The following is a 20114-nucleotide window of genomic DNA, read 5'->3' as shown; positions in this document are numbered from 1 at the left end:
AATGTCACTAACACAATGTCAACGTTCATTGCATATATGATAAAGTTTCTTAACATCAACGAAACATGTCGTTATACTATTAAAACATTAATACATTTTTTTCATATTATTATTGAAAAAGATTTATTATGTAAATGGTATAATTGGTTTAATGATATTTTACATTGTAAAAACATATACTAACGTTACATATATTCTATATTAATAACATTATTTCATTATATTAACGAAAATATTTTAAAATTAATGAAACATTTTTCGTTAATACAATGACACCGATAATTGGACTGATTTTAAGAACAAAATCATTAATATAATGTAGAAAAACGTTGTATTTGCGAAGGTTTTTAGTTCAGTTTAGGTTTGATTTCAAGGGTTTCTAATTTTCAATATGGCGAATTTAAAGAATTGATAAAGATGCCGGAATTTTTATTGTTTTGTAAATCTATATTCAAAAAATTTACATTTTCTAAAACATGTTTAGCAAATAAATCACTTTGTTTTTTTTTTCTCTTCTAGTGAAATTTATTTCACTTTTAACAATTAGTTTAACAAAGATTTCATGATAAATAACTATTCAAATTTGACATTTATTAATATTTAGTTACATTTTTAAACTAAATCAATTACAAATAACATATTGTATGTATAGAAAAATATTAATGATAAATAATAAACAAAATATAGAAAAAAACAAAAACAAAAAACAACTTAAGTAATTAATAATAGTCATGCGAAACTAGCAGCAAAATGATGACCAGTTAAACTAGACTAGACGGCCAAAATGATAAAATAGAAGAACTAGCTAAAGAAGAAGCAGAGGAAGATGCAACACCGGTAGAAAGAAAATATTGTAAACATTAAAATTTCAATTTGTTACGCATTTGCTGACAACATTTTCTATACATTTTTCATATATTTTTTTTAACAAGAGACCACAACAAATGGGATAAATCCCAAAAGTAGTAAAATAAAATAAAAACATAAAAATACTACATGAATTTGCAATTTGTTTACAGTTTTATGTTAGTTTTTTTTTGTAGAGATTTTTTCATTTTTGCTACTTTCTTTTGGTTTTGCAATGCTCATATGAACGCATAACTCTATTGACAGTTTTGACAAACTAAGGCCGGAATTACCCGTGGTGGCTCTTAATAATATTACATGAAGCAAGTAGTCTAGTAAAAAAAATATTGTTACTTTAACCGTTAGTTGTTGCTATATATAAAGTGTGTGTTGTATGCAAAGTAATTAAAAAAGTAACATACCTTTTTTTGCAACACTGCATTTGTTTACAAAGTTAGTACACAAACACACACAGTTGGTGTGAAAATGGTTGTAGTATTATAGAGATTATATATATACTTTTTGATTAATAAAAGTATATAGACATTAAATCATTGCTAAGATATTGATGTGTGATTTCTTTTTTCAATAAATCATAGAAAAAAAAACTTACATATTTACATAGATTTTTCTATTCATAAATGTCTGTTACAAGTTATCACAGTTATTACCAAAGAGTGAGACAAAAAGAGAGAACTGTCAACATTAAGTGTGTTATAGAGGTTGCCAAGTTTTTCTTTTTTTTTATTTTATTTCTTACTTTAATATTCATATCACTTTATGATTTAATTGAAAATTTGTGGCAGACGTTAATAAATATGATAAAAGCTATTAATAATATTTTCCGTAAATAAATTGTTATTTTTGTTGCTGTTTTATATATAGCACATATGTATACAAGATATTAAATGTTATAAATATTTTTTTAAATTTATGCTGCATTTTTTTCAAAAACTTGTTTGCTATTGAGCAGTTTTTTTTGTGGTCAGCTTTTGAAGAATTTATTATTAAATAAATTACTACAATTTTAACAGAGTAAGATATGTCAAAAAATGCCGGTATTGTCATAAGCCGGCTTAAATTAAATTGTTATTTATGGTTAAAACAGTAAGAAACTTAAATAAAAATTGACAAAAGTCATAATTGTATAACTATTTCCTTTTTAATAAACAATTAAAATAATTGTTTGTAACATAACAATAACACCTTTCTAAATGTAATAATTTCACTTTTTTTGTTTTAATTTTATATTCAAAAATATTAAGCCATAAATTTAAACAAATAATTTCCTTCCTCTCACCACTATCAACAGCATCATGATCTGTGCTTCTAAAGATCATAATTCAATGATGGGACCCATATACATACATAAGAGAAAAAAATCTTAAAAATTGCATTTTAAGTGAATCAACGCCTCTTTGTAAATAGCCAATGTACATGAATTATAATCATCAACTTTGCTTGGAAATATGTAAATACGTAACGTTAGACGGAAAACTATAGACTTAAGGAAAACTTGAATTTTTTTTTTTCCATTTTAAACTAACATTTCATTGATATGTTCGAAAATTAATTGAATATTCATTTGCATATCACAAGGAGAGAAAAAAAAAACACCAAACTGAAACAAGTTTTCACAAGAAAAACTTTAAGCTTTTATTATGTCTTAACAAATATTTTAAAATTCATCACAGTTTTAAATTTTCAAATTATCATGAAACGCCTTTAACAAAAAAAACTTCACGCTCCTCTCTCTAGACTCTTGGCTTCGAAACACGCAATCAATTTCCTCTGGCTATGGATCTGTTGTTTTAACCAATTGTACTTGGTGGTCAGAGGGGGTGTTAACTTAAAAGGCGCTTAAATTATTTAAACATTTTTTTTTAAATATTTGTTTGTGCGTGTTAGAAAATTACTAGAAAATCATTTAATGCTTAAGTTAAACATTTATTTCGTTCTCTAGAGCGGCTTTATTTCATGTAAAACATAAAATTTTCAGTAGATATTTTAATTTATAATGAATGAATTTTAGTTTATTTTTATATCGAAGAGAAGTGTTGTTGTACAATGTGTTTATGGGCTTAATAATTTGTTGTTATTGCTTTAAGAATATTATTTAAATTAATTACATCATTAGTGTGTGTGTGTTTTTTTATGAACTTTCACTTATTTTCTTGAGTGTCTATAAAATATGGGCTTAAACTGTTTTTTATTACTCTTGATTTTCTTTAATGAATAAATTTTATCTTAAGAATTTATTAATTATATTTGATTTTTTAATATTTGTAACTAATTTTTATATTTTTTCTCTTTATCTTTTTAGGTAAGTAAAATCGTAAAACAGATGTTTAAACATTTTCTTAAAGAGTAAGCTAAAGTTTAATAAGTAAGTGGAAACCCTTTAAATGTTGCAAACAAAACCGCTAAATTAGCTTTAGCTTAAAACACTGCAATTCACTAAGAATTGTTAACACGATGGAAGTCGAAGTCTTTTGTTTATATTACTAACTGCCCGTCTACACAAGCAAACTTTTTTTGGGAAACTTTTGATTTTGTGTGTGAGGGAAAGAGAAAGAAATATCATACATCTCTCTCGTGGTAGGAAGTTTCTCGTACTCAGAGACTTGTTATACCCTACACCACTTTAGTGGGGAGGGTATATTGGTTTGTTTTGGTTTGGTTTGTGCTGATGTTTGTAACGCACAATAATATTAGTCCTATACCCACCTTAAAGTATACCAATCGGCTTAGAATCATTTTCTGAGTCGATTTAGCTATGTCCGTCCGTCCATGTAGACCTTTAATCAAACTACAGGTCGCAATTTTGAAGATAATTCAATGAAATTTGGTACATGATCTTCTATTGTCCCAGGGACAAAGCCTATTGAAAATGGTTAAGATCGATTCATTATTTCACCTAGCCCCCATACAACTGAGCCCCTGAATAGGGCTTGTAAACCTTGTAATCAAACTACAGATCGCAATTTTCATTCGTACAAAAACAAATCAATGCAATTAATACGTAGTTTCTGAAACAAAAGTTTCTATGTGTAGACATAAAGGAATCTTTGAAAGAGAATTAAGAAAAGGTTTCTCAACAAAAATTTCCCAGTATGGACCGCTACTATGTTGCTAAAACCGCTAAATTAGCTTTAACTTTTGACACTGCAATTCACTAAGAATTGCTTACACGCTGAAAGTTCAGTTGTTTTATTTATAGGTTACCAGACTGTTATCCCACTTTAAATGATAAACAAAGAATTTTAAATTATTTTTAACCATTTGTAAACAATATAAACGTGCTTTTAACATAAAGTTCCAAAAAAAGTACTCAAAATTTTATTATTATTTACAATTTCTTTACATTAACCAAAAAAAAATCCCAAGACATTTATGATATTTGCATGAAATAATTATAATTAAAATGTCAGTATTTTTATAAACAAATCAATCAATTGACTAATGAAATCAAAAATTGAAATTCCTGCCATATTTTTTGTAAACTCATACGTACAGCTGATTGATTTACTTAGTGTTGACAAGAATTTGTTCGAAATAATATATGAATAAAATATATGACATGAATTGATAAAGTTTTTGTTTTTTCATTATTTATTTTTTTATAAATCTTTTTTTTATTTAAAACTAATATGTATGTTTGTAGAGGTAGAGACGTTTGTGAGTAGGTATGTAAACTTATAAATCACTATAAATTTATATTTAATAAATGACACAGGTTTATTTGTTTTGTTTTAATTTGTTAAAGTTTTAATAAAAAATTCACAACATGTTTGGCTTATTAAAGACAATTAGTTAATATTAGTGTTGAAATTGAAATTTAAATTAAGCCTGGGAAACAAATCACAAACAATGTAACGGTTTTAATGATTCAAATAGATTTGTTAAGCAAAATTATAAAGAAAGACAGATTAACTCATAAGTATTGAGATCATCATTTAACATTATTATTTTATTATCTAGAATCTATGATATCGTTTTAATATAATTTCCCCCCACTAGAAAAGCTAATCAAAATCAAGACCATTACAAAAAACTAGGGGAAAAAACACAACAAAAAGGTGGCGCCTTTTATAAAAGAAAATTTGACGTAAATCAGCCAAGAATTTTAACAGTCACAGCAAATATTCGCCATTTTCAAAGGCGTACACCAACAGACAACAAGCCAAACACAAAGATGTGCAAATTAAAATGTGTCTTAAATAGAAAAATTATTTCAAGAATTTGTAATGAAAATACAACAGACACTTATAGGAAATCGTAGACAAATTATCCAAACAATTTGTCTTACATTTATTTTTAGAATAAAGAGGCAACAAACTACTTACATATATACTGTGGCAGTTTTCATTTACAGTATAGAAAACGAAACCAGATTCAGCTTCAACAAACCATAAATCAATTTCCACATCAAAACAACGGGTGGGGGGTCAATTGAAAAGTAATTAAAACAGCACAAAAACACTAAGTACTCAAATACATTTGTTTTGTTTTCATTAACAAACAACAAGTGTCAAATTAGACAAATAAACTAAGAAACAATATATATACATATATAGTTTATCTTGAAATTGCCACAAACTGATCTTTAAAATGTTTTTAACGGTTTTCTGACATACACACATATACACTCACTCACATATAATTTGATGTCCCAAGGTGTTTGTTGACAAGTTTATGCCTTTACGAAATGATAGAGAACATAACCTAACATTTGTTTTTATGCAAATTTTTTAAGAAACTAATTAAGTTTTATTTCTTCTTTGTTCTAGCTATGGAAAGTGAGAAAATTTAAAGAAAATGTATTATTTTAATTTGTTGTTGTATAAATTTTATAGTTTTCACAACCTAATTTTTATGAGTTTTTAATTAGATGATTTTTTTTATTATTATTATTTATTTTTAAAAAATTTAAAGATTTATAGATTTTCGAGTGAGTTGAGTTGAGTGAGTAGTAAAAGTTGAAAGTGTTAAGGCAATTAATTAGTTTTTCCAACACATTTTATACACATATACAAAAAGTTCTATAAATCATAAAAGTTCCTTAGAAATTAGATAAAAATTCAATAAACAAATTTTAATAGAAATTCCCGGCAAGTGTCAGTTATAATAACAATTTCCCTTTTCTTCCAATTTAAAGATTTATCTTAAGTACCTTTTTGTACAAGAGAAAAAAGGGGAGAAGAGAGGGTGGAAAAGTGTGTTTATTTGATTTAAAAGAGTGTTGACATAAGGTCTGTTAACAATAGTATTAAAACTTTGTAATAATTGAAAATATCTCCTAAACACTTAAGTGCATTGGGTCGGTTAGCTTTTCCACGTGCAGGGCCTTTCATAATTTAAGCAATTGACATTCAGCTCATTATAGATTTCCTTCCTCACATATGTATATGCAGGATTTCCTCATACATATTTTAACCACAGGAAAATCCCACCCTTATAAATGTTAAGGCCACAAAAAGGGTGTTTTTTCAAAGTCCCCTCAGTTAAACTACCTCATAATCGTTTGTTTGCTAACATCAATATAATTTTTTCAAGTGTAAAAATATGGCCACTCTATTGCCAAAGCGCAGCGAATGTTATATTAAAAATTTTAGGACAAAAAACATATTTTATTAAAATGTTTTCTTATTACAAATTTGTTACAAATAATAACAATATAAAAAAATATTTCATTTAATTAAGCTTTAAAGGTTAAGTTGTAAAAATATTGGATTTTTTCAATAGAAAAATTTGTTTTAAATTAGTTATGCCTAATAATCAACTATAGATTGATGTAATTTCTAAATTATTAAGCGTAACAAATTTTTCTATATTAAATTGACATGTTTCTTTTGGACAAAAACAATACTGTTTTATTACCGAAAAAAAAACTTTATGACATTTTTTTTTATTACAAAATAATAAAAAGTCAAGTGTGCGTGGCGAATTTTTGAAGGCATATTGGTAATTTTGAAGACTATTTTTTGGGGGGTCTATTGTAATGTTAGGGTTTGTTGAAACGATTTTGATTTGCAAAAATCATTTTATTAAAAACAAAGTAAATGAAAATTCAAATAAAAAGTTTTCATAACGAAATTTAATAAAAATATGTATATATTTTACAATTTTCAAGTTAAGGCCCTGCCAACTAAAAGCAAAATATCTACTTCACTAGGGTTAGAACTACTAACTAATTTATTATTAGACAAACGCTCAAGATAATTGGCTATAAATCCTATTCAAAACAAAGTAACATATGTTATTTATAACCACCACTCATTACCTAGTAAAGTATGAAATAACTACATTACTTATTACTTAAATTTGAAAATATTTTACTGGGCACGTTAGTAAATATGAAATTTTAAGAATATGATTCACTATTTTGATCCAAATGAGATAGTATTAAACCAAGTTGGACTTAGAAAGCTTTTACAGAGGTATATTTTTCAAACTATTTCAAAACTTTAGCAACATCAAATGTATTACAACAACATAAATTACACTTACAAAAATTCTATACATTTACTTAAACTGATCTCTTGTTAATGTCACCCCTCGAAATTATTTAACTTACTCCCCTATTACATAAATCAATTCTAAATGAAATTCTAACACCTAATTAAGATTTTATCAAATTCTTTTACACTTAAAATATGTTTTAAGCAAATAATTATCAAGTTTATAATAAATTTTTCTCAAGTTTTGTCACACTTTTTCAACAATACAACAATATAGTTTCCAAAAGAGAAAAGACAAAACGTGATGAAATAATTTCCCATATCTCGAATACAATCAAATCCAAACAGATGTTATGTAAATGGAATGTAGAAGAGTAAAGCTTTAATAGAAATTATAATCTTTACACAGCGTGTCATAAAAAAAAGAATCAAAATCAAATAAATGGAATGAAAGAACGAACGAAAATCTCGACAACCGCATGATGATCATTTTACACATGGAGGCATTAATTGTGTTTAAGAACAAACAGCAATCTAGCACCTTTCTACACACCTACACAAATACTACTAGTGTAAGCAGATCAAAACAAAAGCATCTCTAACTCTATAGAATCATCAGAAGAAATCCATGTCTCTTTTTACCTCTTCAGTTTCTTTATATTTTCGTCAGAGATCTGTGGCAGTATACCGCAATAGGGGGAACAACTTAAACATCTTATTCAAATCCAACGATAAACTCAGTATGAAAGTTTATTTAGCCTAAATTAGGTTACACTTAGAGAAAAGAGTAAAAAGAAAAGTTTGTATTATCCGCATCTGACAGACAGTAGCCGTCGTAAGCTTTCTCTTCTACACAGAGGGAAAAAGAAATATACACGTCTGGTACCAAATTGACACCAAAGAGTTTATAATTTTTCAATAACATCCGTTGTCAAAGTATATACATACGTACGACAATATAAATTTTATACACATCCGTTGTCTAAATGTTACAAACGTATGACAACAAGCAATATTGTTGTCATACGTATGCATATACTTTGACATCAGATGGTATTGAAAAATTATAAACTCTTTGGTGTCAATTTGGTACCAGGCGTGTATATTTCTTTTTCCCTCTGTGTACCGGCTTTTTGAAAATTGGTCCTCCTGATATTTGTTCGCCATGAGCTTTTGAATAGAAATAGAAAATATGGCGAACTATAGTTATGAATAATGAGGACAGGAGTTCTGGTCTTATTTTCAGTTCTCTAACATAAATTTAGAACTCTTTGACCAACAGAGCTTTCAAGCTCTTTAAAGCTTTTCAAATCTAAGATTTTTATATTTTGAAAAGCTGTAAACGAAATACGTATGTATCAGTGGGGACAATGATGATTGAATGCTCCAAATATTGTTTTGTATAATAGATTGATTAGATAGAATCTTTAAAACAACAACTTTTTCCCAGTGTATTTACTGCCGTCTAGAACCTACTGTCAATCTAAGAACCATGCGCCGCTACCATAACAAATTGTAGGTGAAAAAATAAATATTTATTTCAGTTATTCTTTTTTCTAATTGAGTGAACGACAGGTGTTGAAAGCTCAAACAAAGAATAAAAATTATAAAAAAAAAGATCATCAAATTATAATTAAGCTATCTACGCTTATAGAATGTGACCAAACACAGTTAAAAAATTATAAAAACATTCAAATTTAAACATGAAATTAAGTAAGAATTTATGGGATTAACATTTTTGTTGTCTCAACAATTAGAAGTTTTAAGCTTGAATGGTTGTTTAAGAATAAAAAATAAAGAAAAACTAGATGATCAGTGTTTTGTTGTTAGAATTAGAAGAAAATCAAAAACACAGTATGTAGTGATCTCCCCAAACAATATCATCTCCACAAACAACACCACCACCGTTAACATTATCATCATCAACAGCTTCGCGATCATTAGTCTCGCCAACAACCAGTGTTAGTTTTTATTTTCTTTGTTTCTTTTCATTTTCTTCTTGTGTCATGTTGAATTTTCACCAGTTGGGTGTAGGCAGCAGCAGCAGTCAGCGAGCAAAAGTAAACGGCATAATTTTGAAATGCTAATGATGCATGTTAAAGGCGGTTGTACGGGAAACTAGAAAAAAAAAATAGAAATGCAACATTGTCCATTTGTAGCCATGTTATGATAATGAGATGAGAGATGTCTGAAAATACCACAAACAGCCTCCGCTGGGATGTTGAAGAAAGTGTTGTGTCTTGTACTTTATGATGTTAAATTACTTCTTTTGACACTTGAGTACATTTTTACACATTTAATCATTTATCACTTGTTAGTTTAACTAATACAAAACATACATACAAATTTTTATAACATTATTTTTTTTATCCAGTTGTCATTTTATAATTAACATTAGGGTCCCCTATTAAGAAGTTACAAAACACAGGAAAAAAACTTTCATTTTCTTTTCCAAAAAAACTGAAATATCATGCGATTAATGGTCATAATTCTTTTGAAACGGGAAATGAGGCACATCTTAAAATTTATTCTTTTTTTTCATTTCTAACATCAATGTATCAAGTATTTTCAACTCATTTAAAAAACAATTTGTTTTATTTAAGTTACACACACCCATCAGCAACATCATGTGCAACATGATTGTTGTGTTTTCAGGCACCACATACCGCTGGTGATGCCGCAGTCAAAGGCAAGACCACCTTTTGGAAATGTATGTGAATTTATTTTGGGAGGGAGGCATCCATGTTTTAGTGTTTTAATAAAATAATCTCTATGTTATTTTTTAATATTATTAATTCAGCTAAAGTAAACACTCATAAAAAACATGGAAAATATTTAAGAATTTATGTTTTGTTTTTGGTTGAGGCATTTTAGATTTAATTATAACAGAAAAATGTTCATTTGCATTTATTTTTTTATTTTCTACATAAAAAATCATTCCAAAATAACTAGGTTTATTGGTAACTAGTTATTTCTCTAGCCTCGTAGAACAAAAATAAGTAGTTCACCCCAAAAGTAAGTAGTCCTTATTTAGTCCCTATATTACTAACTTGCTAATCAGCTGAGTCAAATTTTTGTTCGGTATTAAGTACGAGTCCATAGACTAGTACGAAGATTAGTTCATAGGTGGGTCTATAGATTATACTATACCCTATAGTAGACTAATTACTAGACGACTACTAGTACGATTCCATAGAATAGTACGAACAATAGGTACTCTATAGACTTGTCCTTAAACTAGTCCATATATTAGTGCGTTGACTAGTCCATAGACTAGTACAACGATCAGTTCATAGACTATAGGCTAGACTGTAGGCTAAACTATTGACTAGAATATAGAGTAGATTATAGACTAAAATATAGACTAGACCTTATACTAAAGACTGGACTATAGACTAGACTATAGACTAGACTATAGACTAGACTATATACTAGACTATATACTAGACTTTAGACTAGACTATAGATTATACTATATACACGATTGTTGGCTAAATTATAGACTAGATCAAAGATCCAAAGACTAGTCAATAGACTAGGTCAATCAATAGGTCAATAGATAGTCAATCGTTCTATTAGTTCTAAGATAAAAGTCAATAAAATTGTTCAATCCATATATAAGTCACATAAGAAGTAATCCTTTTTTCATTTTCCATGACTGATCAGAGAATATAGAAAATTGCAATTATCAAACGATTTTTGTTACTCTCTATCCTCTGTTCTCTTTCACTATGAAAGATTTTTGACATTTGAATCCAAACAGTTGCCAAGAAGTTTCTAAATTTTGGATCTAGCTCTTTCCTATCACAATCGAACAAAGTAATGTATGTATGCAAACACGTTCTGGACTTCAGTCTCTCTCTCTCTCTCTCTTATTCAATATGGCGAATTAGAAGATAAACTAAATCAAAATAAACTTGCAAAAAAAAGGAAACTGAACCAATTTATAGGAATGATGTTCGAAAGTACTTTACAATTTATAGGAATGATATTCGAAAGTACTTTACGACTGAGTTTCCGCTTTCATTTCGTCCCTAAGAATCTGAGCAGTGTCTCAATCAAAAGTTATACCAAACACTCACTCTTATAAAATATCTATTGCCTTAAGATTTTTAATATTTTTTTCGATTATTTTATTGCTTAAATCCATTATTATAAATTGATTTATGATAATTATTGTTTTTTTTTACAATTATTCTGATGGGGTTATCATCAATGAAATTACTTTAACGAAGTGGTAATTGTATTCAATCAATTATTTTTGATTTTAATATTTTAAATTCATCGACACCATAAAACAAAATGGAAAAACATATGGCTTTTAAACAGATGAGACCATAAAATAAATATTGAAATTTTATTGACATAATTTCTGTTTTTTTGTGGGAAAAAGGTCAACTACTTGAAACTATAATTCATAACAAGTTATTGTGAATTATGGAAATAATATGAAAATTGGCTTAAAAAAATGAAACACATACAAATTTTATTTAATTGCCAATACCTTAAATAGTAAAAATAACCTTGTTCACAAAAAAACATTATAACACCAACTTTAATCTAAATACTCTAATTATTAACCCATAGTGCAACAAGCATAAATAGTACGTTACAGCCGAAAAATGTTATTAAAGCATATAAAACGTAATCAATCTAATTGTTGAACGAACATGTTTATCAATTTACAACAATATTTTTTATGCATATGTATGTCAATAACTTTTTAAATGAAAAAGCTTTTAGCAAGTTTAACAAAATTTATACATTATTTATAAGCTGAGAAAAAAATCCATTAAATTAAAACCTAATTGATATCTAGATTGCTACAATTTAATGCAATTTATAGAAAAAATGTCTAAATAAAATGGGCATATTCAAAATGAAAATAAAGATCAATAGTATTTATAATGAAAACGTGTAAAAAATTATATTTTCCAATATTTTTTCAACCTAAATTTAAAAGAAAGAAAAACAAAAAACTGTTCACACTTTTTTGAAAATAAATAAAAATATAAAATTTTTCATAATGAAAGCCGATTTTTATTAGACAATTTATTTAACACCTGTCACACACTCTTGTAGAGTTATCAATCCTAAACCCCCGCCCCCTTTCTCCCCAATGATTCTTGTTTTTAAAACATACTAATATTGACAGTTTGTGTTTTGTATCTGAAATTAAAAGATTTCCGTCAAAATGCTGAACAACACAAGTGTGAATTGCTTTTTACAGTTTAATCACAAGATCGATTTTAATCTCATGAATTTATTTACTTCGTTTTTGTGTTTGTTTTCGATTTCTAATTGCTTTTAATTTGTTTTGTTATTGTTATTGTTATTTTTGGTTTTATATTTGTCATTGTCTCATGTTGTTTAAAAAATATGTGAAAAACAAATTTCATTGTTGAAATATTTAAATCAATATATAAGATTTTGTTGTTTAAACAAAATATTAACAAGTTATTGTTTATTAAAAATAATTGAACAACAACTACAATTTTTAACAAAAAAGTTTGTTAATTAATTATTTTTTAATTAAAAAAATTTAATAATATAATTAAGAAAAAATAAAAAAAAATTGTTTCCACTTTGGTAGGCCCCGGCGAGATTCGAACTCACGATCTCCTGTTTACTAGACAGGCGCTTTAACCAACTAAGCCACGGCGCCCTTGTGGATTTTGTGGCAATAATGTTTCAAATAGCAACATGCTGATTTTGTATATTTTCATTACTGTGCTATTTTTTTATTTATAAATCACAACAATATTTATGTTATCACAACAACAAAATAATAAAATAATAAAAACATTAAACATACATCCTTACATACATATTTGGCTTATTATACAATTTGTAGCAGCAGAATTCTCATTTTTAAATAAAATAGCATAGTTTCAGTCTTTGGAAATTGCAAATAACAAATAATGTTGTATTTTTGCTATATCAACAAGCTGACATTGAAAATTCATTACTTTAGTAATTTTTATAGTAAATTTTAAACTTTTGATATATATAGACTAGTAATAGTCTAGTCTATAGTCTTGTCTATAGTCTAGTCTATAGTCTAGTCTATAGTTTAGTCTATAGACTAGTAATAGTCTAGTCTATAGTCTAGTCTAAAGTCTAATATATAGTCTAGTCTAAAGTCTAATATATAGTCTAGTCTATAGTCCAGTCTATAGTCTGGTCTATAGTCTAGTCTATAGTCTAGTCTATAGTCTAGTCTATAGTCTAGTCTATAGTCTAGTCTAGTCTATAGTCTAGTCTATAGTCTAGTCTATAGTCTAGTCTATAGTCTAGTCTATAGTCTAGTCTATAGTCTAGTCTATAGTCTAGTCTATAGTCTAGTCTATAGTCTAGTCTATAGTCTAGTCTATAGTCTAGTCTATAGTCTAGTCTATAGTCTAGTCTATAGTCTAGTCTATAGTCTAGTCTATTGTCTAGTCTATAATCTAGTCTATAGTCTGGTCTATAGTCTAGTCTGTAGTCTAGTCTATAGTCTAGTCTATAGTCTAGTCTATAGTCTAGTCTATAGTCTAGTCTATAGTCTAGTCTATAGTCTAGTCTATAGTCTAGTCTAAAGTCTAGTTTATAGTCTAGTCTATAGGCTAGTCTATAGTCTATAGTCTAGTCTAGTCTATAGTCTAGTCTATAGTCTAGTCTATAGTCTGGTCTATAGTCTAGTCTATAGTCTAGTCTATAGTCTAGTCTAGTCTATAGTCTAGTATATAGTCTAGTCTATAGTCTAGTCTATAGCCTAGTCTAGTCTAGTCTAGTCTAGTCTAGTCTATAGTCTAGTCTATAGTCTAGTCTATAGTCTAGTCTATAGTCTAGTCTATAGTCTAGTCTATAATCTTGTCTATAGTCTAGTCTATAGTCTAGTCTATAGTCTATAGTCTAGTCTATAGTCTAGTCTATAGTCTAGTCTATAGTCTAGTCTATAGTCTAGTCTATAGTCTAGTCTATAGTCTAGTCTATAGTCTAGTCTATAGTCTAGTCTATAGTCTAGTCTATAGTCTAGTCTATAGTCTAGTCTATAGTCTAGTCTATAGTCTAGTCTATAGTCTAGTCTATAGTCTAGTCTATAGTCTAGTCTATAGTCTAGTCTATAGTCTAGTCTATAGTCTAGTCTATAGTCTAGTCTATAGTCTAGTCTATAGTCTAGTCTATAGTCTAGTCTATAGTCTAGTCTATAGTCTAGTCTATAGTCTAGTCTAGTCTAGTCTAGTCTATAGTCTAGTCTATAGTCTAGTCTAGTCTAGTCTATAGTCTAGTCTATAGTCTAGTCTATAGTCTAGTCTATAGTCTAGTCTATAGTCTAGTCTATAGTCTAGTCTATAGTCTAGTATATAGTCTAGTCTATAGTCTAGTCTATAGTCTAGTCTATAGTCTAGTCTATTGTCTAGTCTATAATCTAGTCTATAGTCTGGTCTATAGTCTAGTCTATAGTCTAGTCTATAGTCTAGTCTATAGTCTAGTCTATACTCAAGTCTTTAGTTCAGTCTATAGTCTAGACTACTCTATAGTCTACGCTATAGTCTACCCTATGGTCTACTCTATAGTCTAGTCTATAGTCTACTCTATAGTATACTCTATAATCTAGTCCATAGTCTAGTCTATAGTCTACTCTATAGTATAGTATTTAGTTCATTCTGTTCTATATTTAGTCTGTAGTCTAGCGGACTTAATGTAAAGCAGTAAGTGAAATAGAAAGAGGAACTAGTAAATAACAGATATTTGTTGAAATATTAAAATAGCAGAGAGAAATAAAAGTAAAAACATAGATAGTGAATATTTAAAAAGAGAGGGACTAAACATAGATGCTGCCACATTAAGTAGATTGCAAACTTCTGCAGTTGAAAAATAGCTTTTGGACATTTTAATCTTTGTTTTGTGGCAACCTTTTTCATCGAATTAGAAAAAAAAATTATCAAATTTCTAAATATATGCATATGTAAGTAAGTATTTGTAAATCCGACAAACAAACAAACAAATTTTCCGCTTTAATTTTCAAGTGTAAAACAAACAATTTTAAATTATTCCACTTCACATACACATAATAAATAATGCAAAAACAAACTATAATTTTTCACCTGACCTACGTCATCGTACCATATTTGTTGCATCAAATATTTTTCCATTCTTAAAATTGTTTATAAGAAGAAGAAAAAAAAACACAAGTACACATGACATAAACGAGTAAAATAGTAAACAAACAAAAAAACCCATAAAATTTTATGCGTTAAACATATTACAACAAAACAAAACAAATTCTTATTACACACAGTCTCCGCATCGTAAAAAATGTTAATTACACATTATTATTACAACAAAAAAATGAAAGTACCGACTGACACCTCCTTTATGTACTTGAGCTATTGCTTTATGACTCTCTCTCTCGGTTAGAGTAACAAGATCTAATGTACTTGATATTTATAAATATAAGCAGTCGTTGTTGTTGTTTTTGTTTTTATTTCAAATGTTATTGTTTCCCTAGTTTTCCGATTTGTTGTTGTTGTTGAATGTATGTTTTCTATATAAATTTGTAAACTAGATTTTTACAAGTATGCGCCAAGTTATAAAAACCATTCATAGTTTTGTTATTATAATTTGTTGTTGTTGTTTTTTACTCTACTCGGTAGTGTTAAGTTTATCGTTCTATATGTAAATTCTAGAATATAGTACATATTGCGATCGTTCTAAGATTATCTTATTTAAGTTTGTTTAAATCATGCATTCTAAACACTCCAACTATTTTAAACAACCCTGATCTTCAATGGATCAACATCTGTACCGACTTTCCTATAGAAATTACTTAAAAATTTCTACAAATAGCTTTTGACCGATCTATTTATCTCTTTAAATATATTCTTATGTGTAATCAACTTTCCGAAGACTCCCAGAACTTGGTAAATATAAATTCCCTTCTAGAAAGGTCTAGATTATTGCCTTATAATGTCAAAAAAGCTTCTGAGAACTTTGTTATAGGAAATCCACAAAATCCTCTCACAAACGACTATATCTCGCTCATTCTAAACGACTAAACCTAGAATCATGATCGATAAGGGTAGAGAAGCACGAGAAGAAATCTAGTATAATATAAAATAGCCATTATTTCTTAATATTTTGTGTATATTACAACTCAAATACTAAGTTGCTAGATTATATAACTAAATAATCTTAAAGTGAAGGGGATATAAGATTTCTTATAGCCGAATATACTTTTTTTTGAATTGTGTGTTTTACTTCATTGATGAAGATAATGATGAATGAATACATATTTATTTAGTAATATAGCGCCTTCTTAACTTTGTATATCTCTTAACACCTCAAGGAAATTGCTACATAAGTCTGAAAATAACATGCAAGAGGAGGCGTTTAGTAGTTAATTTCTAAAAGACGATAATGATCAACAAAATAAGTGTTTAAGTTCAATATTTATTTTAAAAAAATCTCAAAAAAACATGATTTAACATTTTTGTTTTTGCCTTTTCATTTTTCAAACTTCCACAAATTTTTTTCTAATGATTTTCTTATTTAACTGAGATATTTTCTCCTTTTCATGGGTTATTGTTTACACATTTCTTTGGAACGTGTGAAATTCACAACCTTTGACATGGTTGAGTGTTTCTTAGTTTTGTTTACATTTTTAGGAAATTGTTGTATTGTTTGTCATTAAACCAAATGACAAGTAATTCCCTTTTCACCCGCCAAATGATATTCAACCAACATGTTCATGACCTATACTCAAACATTATTTGTTGTTACTTTTTATTATTTTTAAATGGGGTTTTTGTTCAAAATTATTTAACACAATTTTGTTTTTTAACATGCTAAAAATAAATATTGTTTAGTTATAACTTTTTTTTTTAACAAGAATTTTACATTAGTTTAATAATTTTCTGAAGAAATTTAAACATGTTTTTTCGAATACTTCATTCATTATGTTCAATAGCGTTAATCAAGTTAAGGTTAAAGGTGTATTTAAACAACATTAAATAAACAAACTTAAAAATTAAGCAAATAGTATTTAAAGTTGAAATGAGAGAGAGAGAAAAAAAACATCATGTGGGAAAATAATCTAATCAGAAATATTGTGGGCTGCGAATCGTAGAAAATAAACTTTGTTTAATTAAAGAATACACGGTAAATACTAAATAATAGGATATCTTGGGTCTAAAATCATTAAAAGAAACGATTTAATAAAGTATTTTGGGCAAATGAGGGATTCGCATTGGAAATTCTTTTAAAATATCGTTCAACTGATACATATGCATATTGTTTACAAACAAAGCCATTTGTAACGACATCTTGCTGATTTAAAATCGAGTCAAAGTTCAAGTAATTCTATTACATTAATACTGTCTTCTTAAAGTTTCACTTATGACAATTTATTATCTCAACCTCAATACCAAAAATTAAATTTAATATTTTTTATTTTATTTTAAATAAAATAACTTTTTTAAAAAAGTCTCCATATTATAACACAAGGATAAAAACCAAAAAACTCTAGGGATTGTAAACCAACCAAACATTGACCGTAACTTGTTTATGCTTAAGAAAATGATCACAATGAACTTGAATTGTAAATAATTTCAAAAATGTGTGTTAAGAAACTTCCATAATTTACGTCGAAGACAAAAATGCTCATACTTATGTATGTACATGCCTACAAAAATAAAAACTGCAAACTTGATTTACTAAATTTGAGGTTAAACATCTGGTAAATGTTAAAATCTAAAAATGATAACGGCAAACTTTTAAGCATAACTACCAAAAAACAAATTATATTCACAGACGGACATATTTATGCGCATAATAAATTCCTTTTAAAAAGATATATAAATATATTTTTTTAGGAATATATATTTAGTAATAAATGTATTATATGAATTAATGTTAAAAGAAGCTCACAGTACAAATACATTCATACAAATAATGTTCAATAAAACCGGCCGGCTGTAGAACAACAAAAGTAACGAAAAAAAACCCAAATATAATTGAACAAAATCGATTGAATACTTGTATAACATAAAATGTATATGATTTTAACAAGGGGGCCACACTGATTGTTGTTACAGCAGCAGCAGCTACAGTCGAAGTACCCAGCAGTTTTGCGAAGAGCAAAGTATCCCTTTGCAATACAAAGAGAAATAAATTAGTTAACACTTTATAGCTCCCAGGTAATCAGTCGAAAAGTGCATCGTCACTTTTGTGTTCCCAATTGATACAGAGTCGACTCTGGTAGGTTAGTAATGAGTGTTCTAGTTTAGTAAAACGGAGGTCGTGGCTTCGATTCCCACCTCAGGCACTGGCAAAGGAGCGTTCAACAGTCCCGAAAGAGGCCTAAGTATAGTTTTTTCGGATTTGATGTAACTAACTAACTAACTAACTACTAACTAACTAACTAACTACTAACTAACTAACTACCTACTAACTACTAACTAACTAACTAACTAACTAACTAACTAACTAACTAACTAACTAACTAACTAACTAACTAACTAACTAACTAACTAACTAACTAACTAACTAACAACTAACTAACTAACTAACTAACTAACTAACTAACTAACTAACTAACTAACTAACTACTAACTAACTAACTAACTAACTAACTAAACTAACTAAATAACTAACTAACTAACTAACTAACTAACTAACTAACTAACTAACTACTAACTAACTAACTAACTAACTAACTAACTAACTAACTACTAACTAACTACTAACTAACTAACTAACTAACTACTAACTAACTAACTAACTACTAACTAACTAACTAACTACTAACTAACTAACTAACTAACTAACTAACTAACTTAACTAACTAACTAACTAACTAACTAACTAACTAACTACTACCTAACTAACTAATAACTAACTAACTAACTACTAACTAACTAACTAACTAACTAACTAACTAACTAACTAACTAACTAACTAACTAACTAACTAACTAACTAACTAACTAACTACTAACTAACTAACTAACTAACTAACTAACTAACTACTAACTAACTAACTAACTAACTACTAACTAACTACTAACTAACTAACTAACTAACTAACTAACTAACTAACTAACTAACTAACTACTACTAACTAACTAACTAACTAACTAACTAACTAACTAACTAACTAACTACTAACTAACTACTAACTAACTAACCTAACTAACTAACTAACTAACTACTACTAACTAACTAACTAACTAACTAACTAACTAACTAACTACTAACTAACTAACTAACTAACTAACTAACTAAGTAACTAACTAACTAATTCAAAATTGAATAGAAGTTTATTCCTATTGTGTCACAAGAGGGTTAAATTCTGTAACCGGGGGTCAACATACAATTTTAACTACTACTTTGGGACAGTCCCTCCGTATTGTAGGGTTCCGCCAAAGCAACATCAACTAGAACCGGGTTATTGCCATTCACTAAAATCATATGTTTTAGATTTGTATTTTTTGGTTTTTTGCTCTCTATATCTTACACACTCTCTCTATAACCAGCTGGTTTAAATAGCCTGGTTAATTTAAATTGTTAACATTTTCAACGCAATGATACAACTGTAGCACGAATGTGAATGCAAATATAGTACCAAATTGGAACAATATTTAAAATTATTTCTAGTTTTAAGATTTTAGAAAAAATCCTACACTTTCTGAATATAATTTCTTAATCAATAAGAAGATTTTGCTGAAATTCCTAGTTTATTTTTTGAATATTAATATTTAAAATCTATGAATATTTCGAACTATTTTACCAAGTTGCGAAATTAAATTAGCTTATTGAGACATTT

The 20114-nt window shown here is 27.7% G+C and overlaps 1 protein-coding gene and 1 non-coding gene across 2 annotated transcripts in view; one reads left to right on the top strand and one right to left on the bottom strand.

Moving 5' to 3' along the window:
- Window positions 1–4214, top strand: part of LOC119611385 (myb-like protein P) — a 72931-nt gene extending 68717 nt beyond the window's left edge. The window contains exon 2 of the mRNA XM_037966949.1: window positions 3170–4214. Coding sequence (XP_037822877.1) covers window positions 3170–3177 — 8 coding nt within the window. The 3' untranslated portion in view covers window positions 3178–4214. The remainder of the gene's footprint in view (window positions 1–3169) is intronic.
- Window positions 4215–12898: 8684 nt separating this feature from the next.
- Window positions 12899–12972, bottom strand: Trnat-agu. Its single transcript has one exon. It is a non-coding gene; the product is annotated as a tRNA-Thr (tRNA).
- Between the last annotated feature and the right edge of the window lie 7142 nt (window positions 12973–20114).

Source organism: Lucilia sericata, unplaced genomic scaffold (assembly GCF_015586225.1).
Source record: "Lucilia sericata isolate MDLA Ls3-8-SP2 unplaced genomic scaffold, ASM1558622v1 Contig001439F_arrow, whole genome shotgun sequence".
Classification (NCBI taxonomy): Eukaryota; Metazoa; Arthropoda; class Insecta; order Diptera; family Calliphoridae; genus Lucilia; species Lucilia sericata.
Note: the sequence above shows the minus strand (reverse complement) of the source record. Positions and strands in the feature narration are given on the sequence as shown.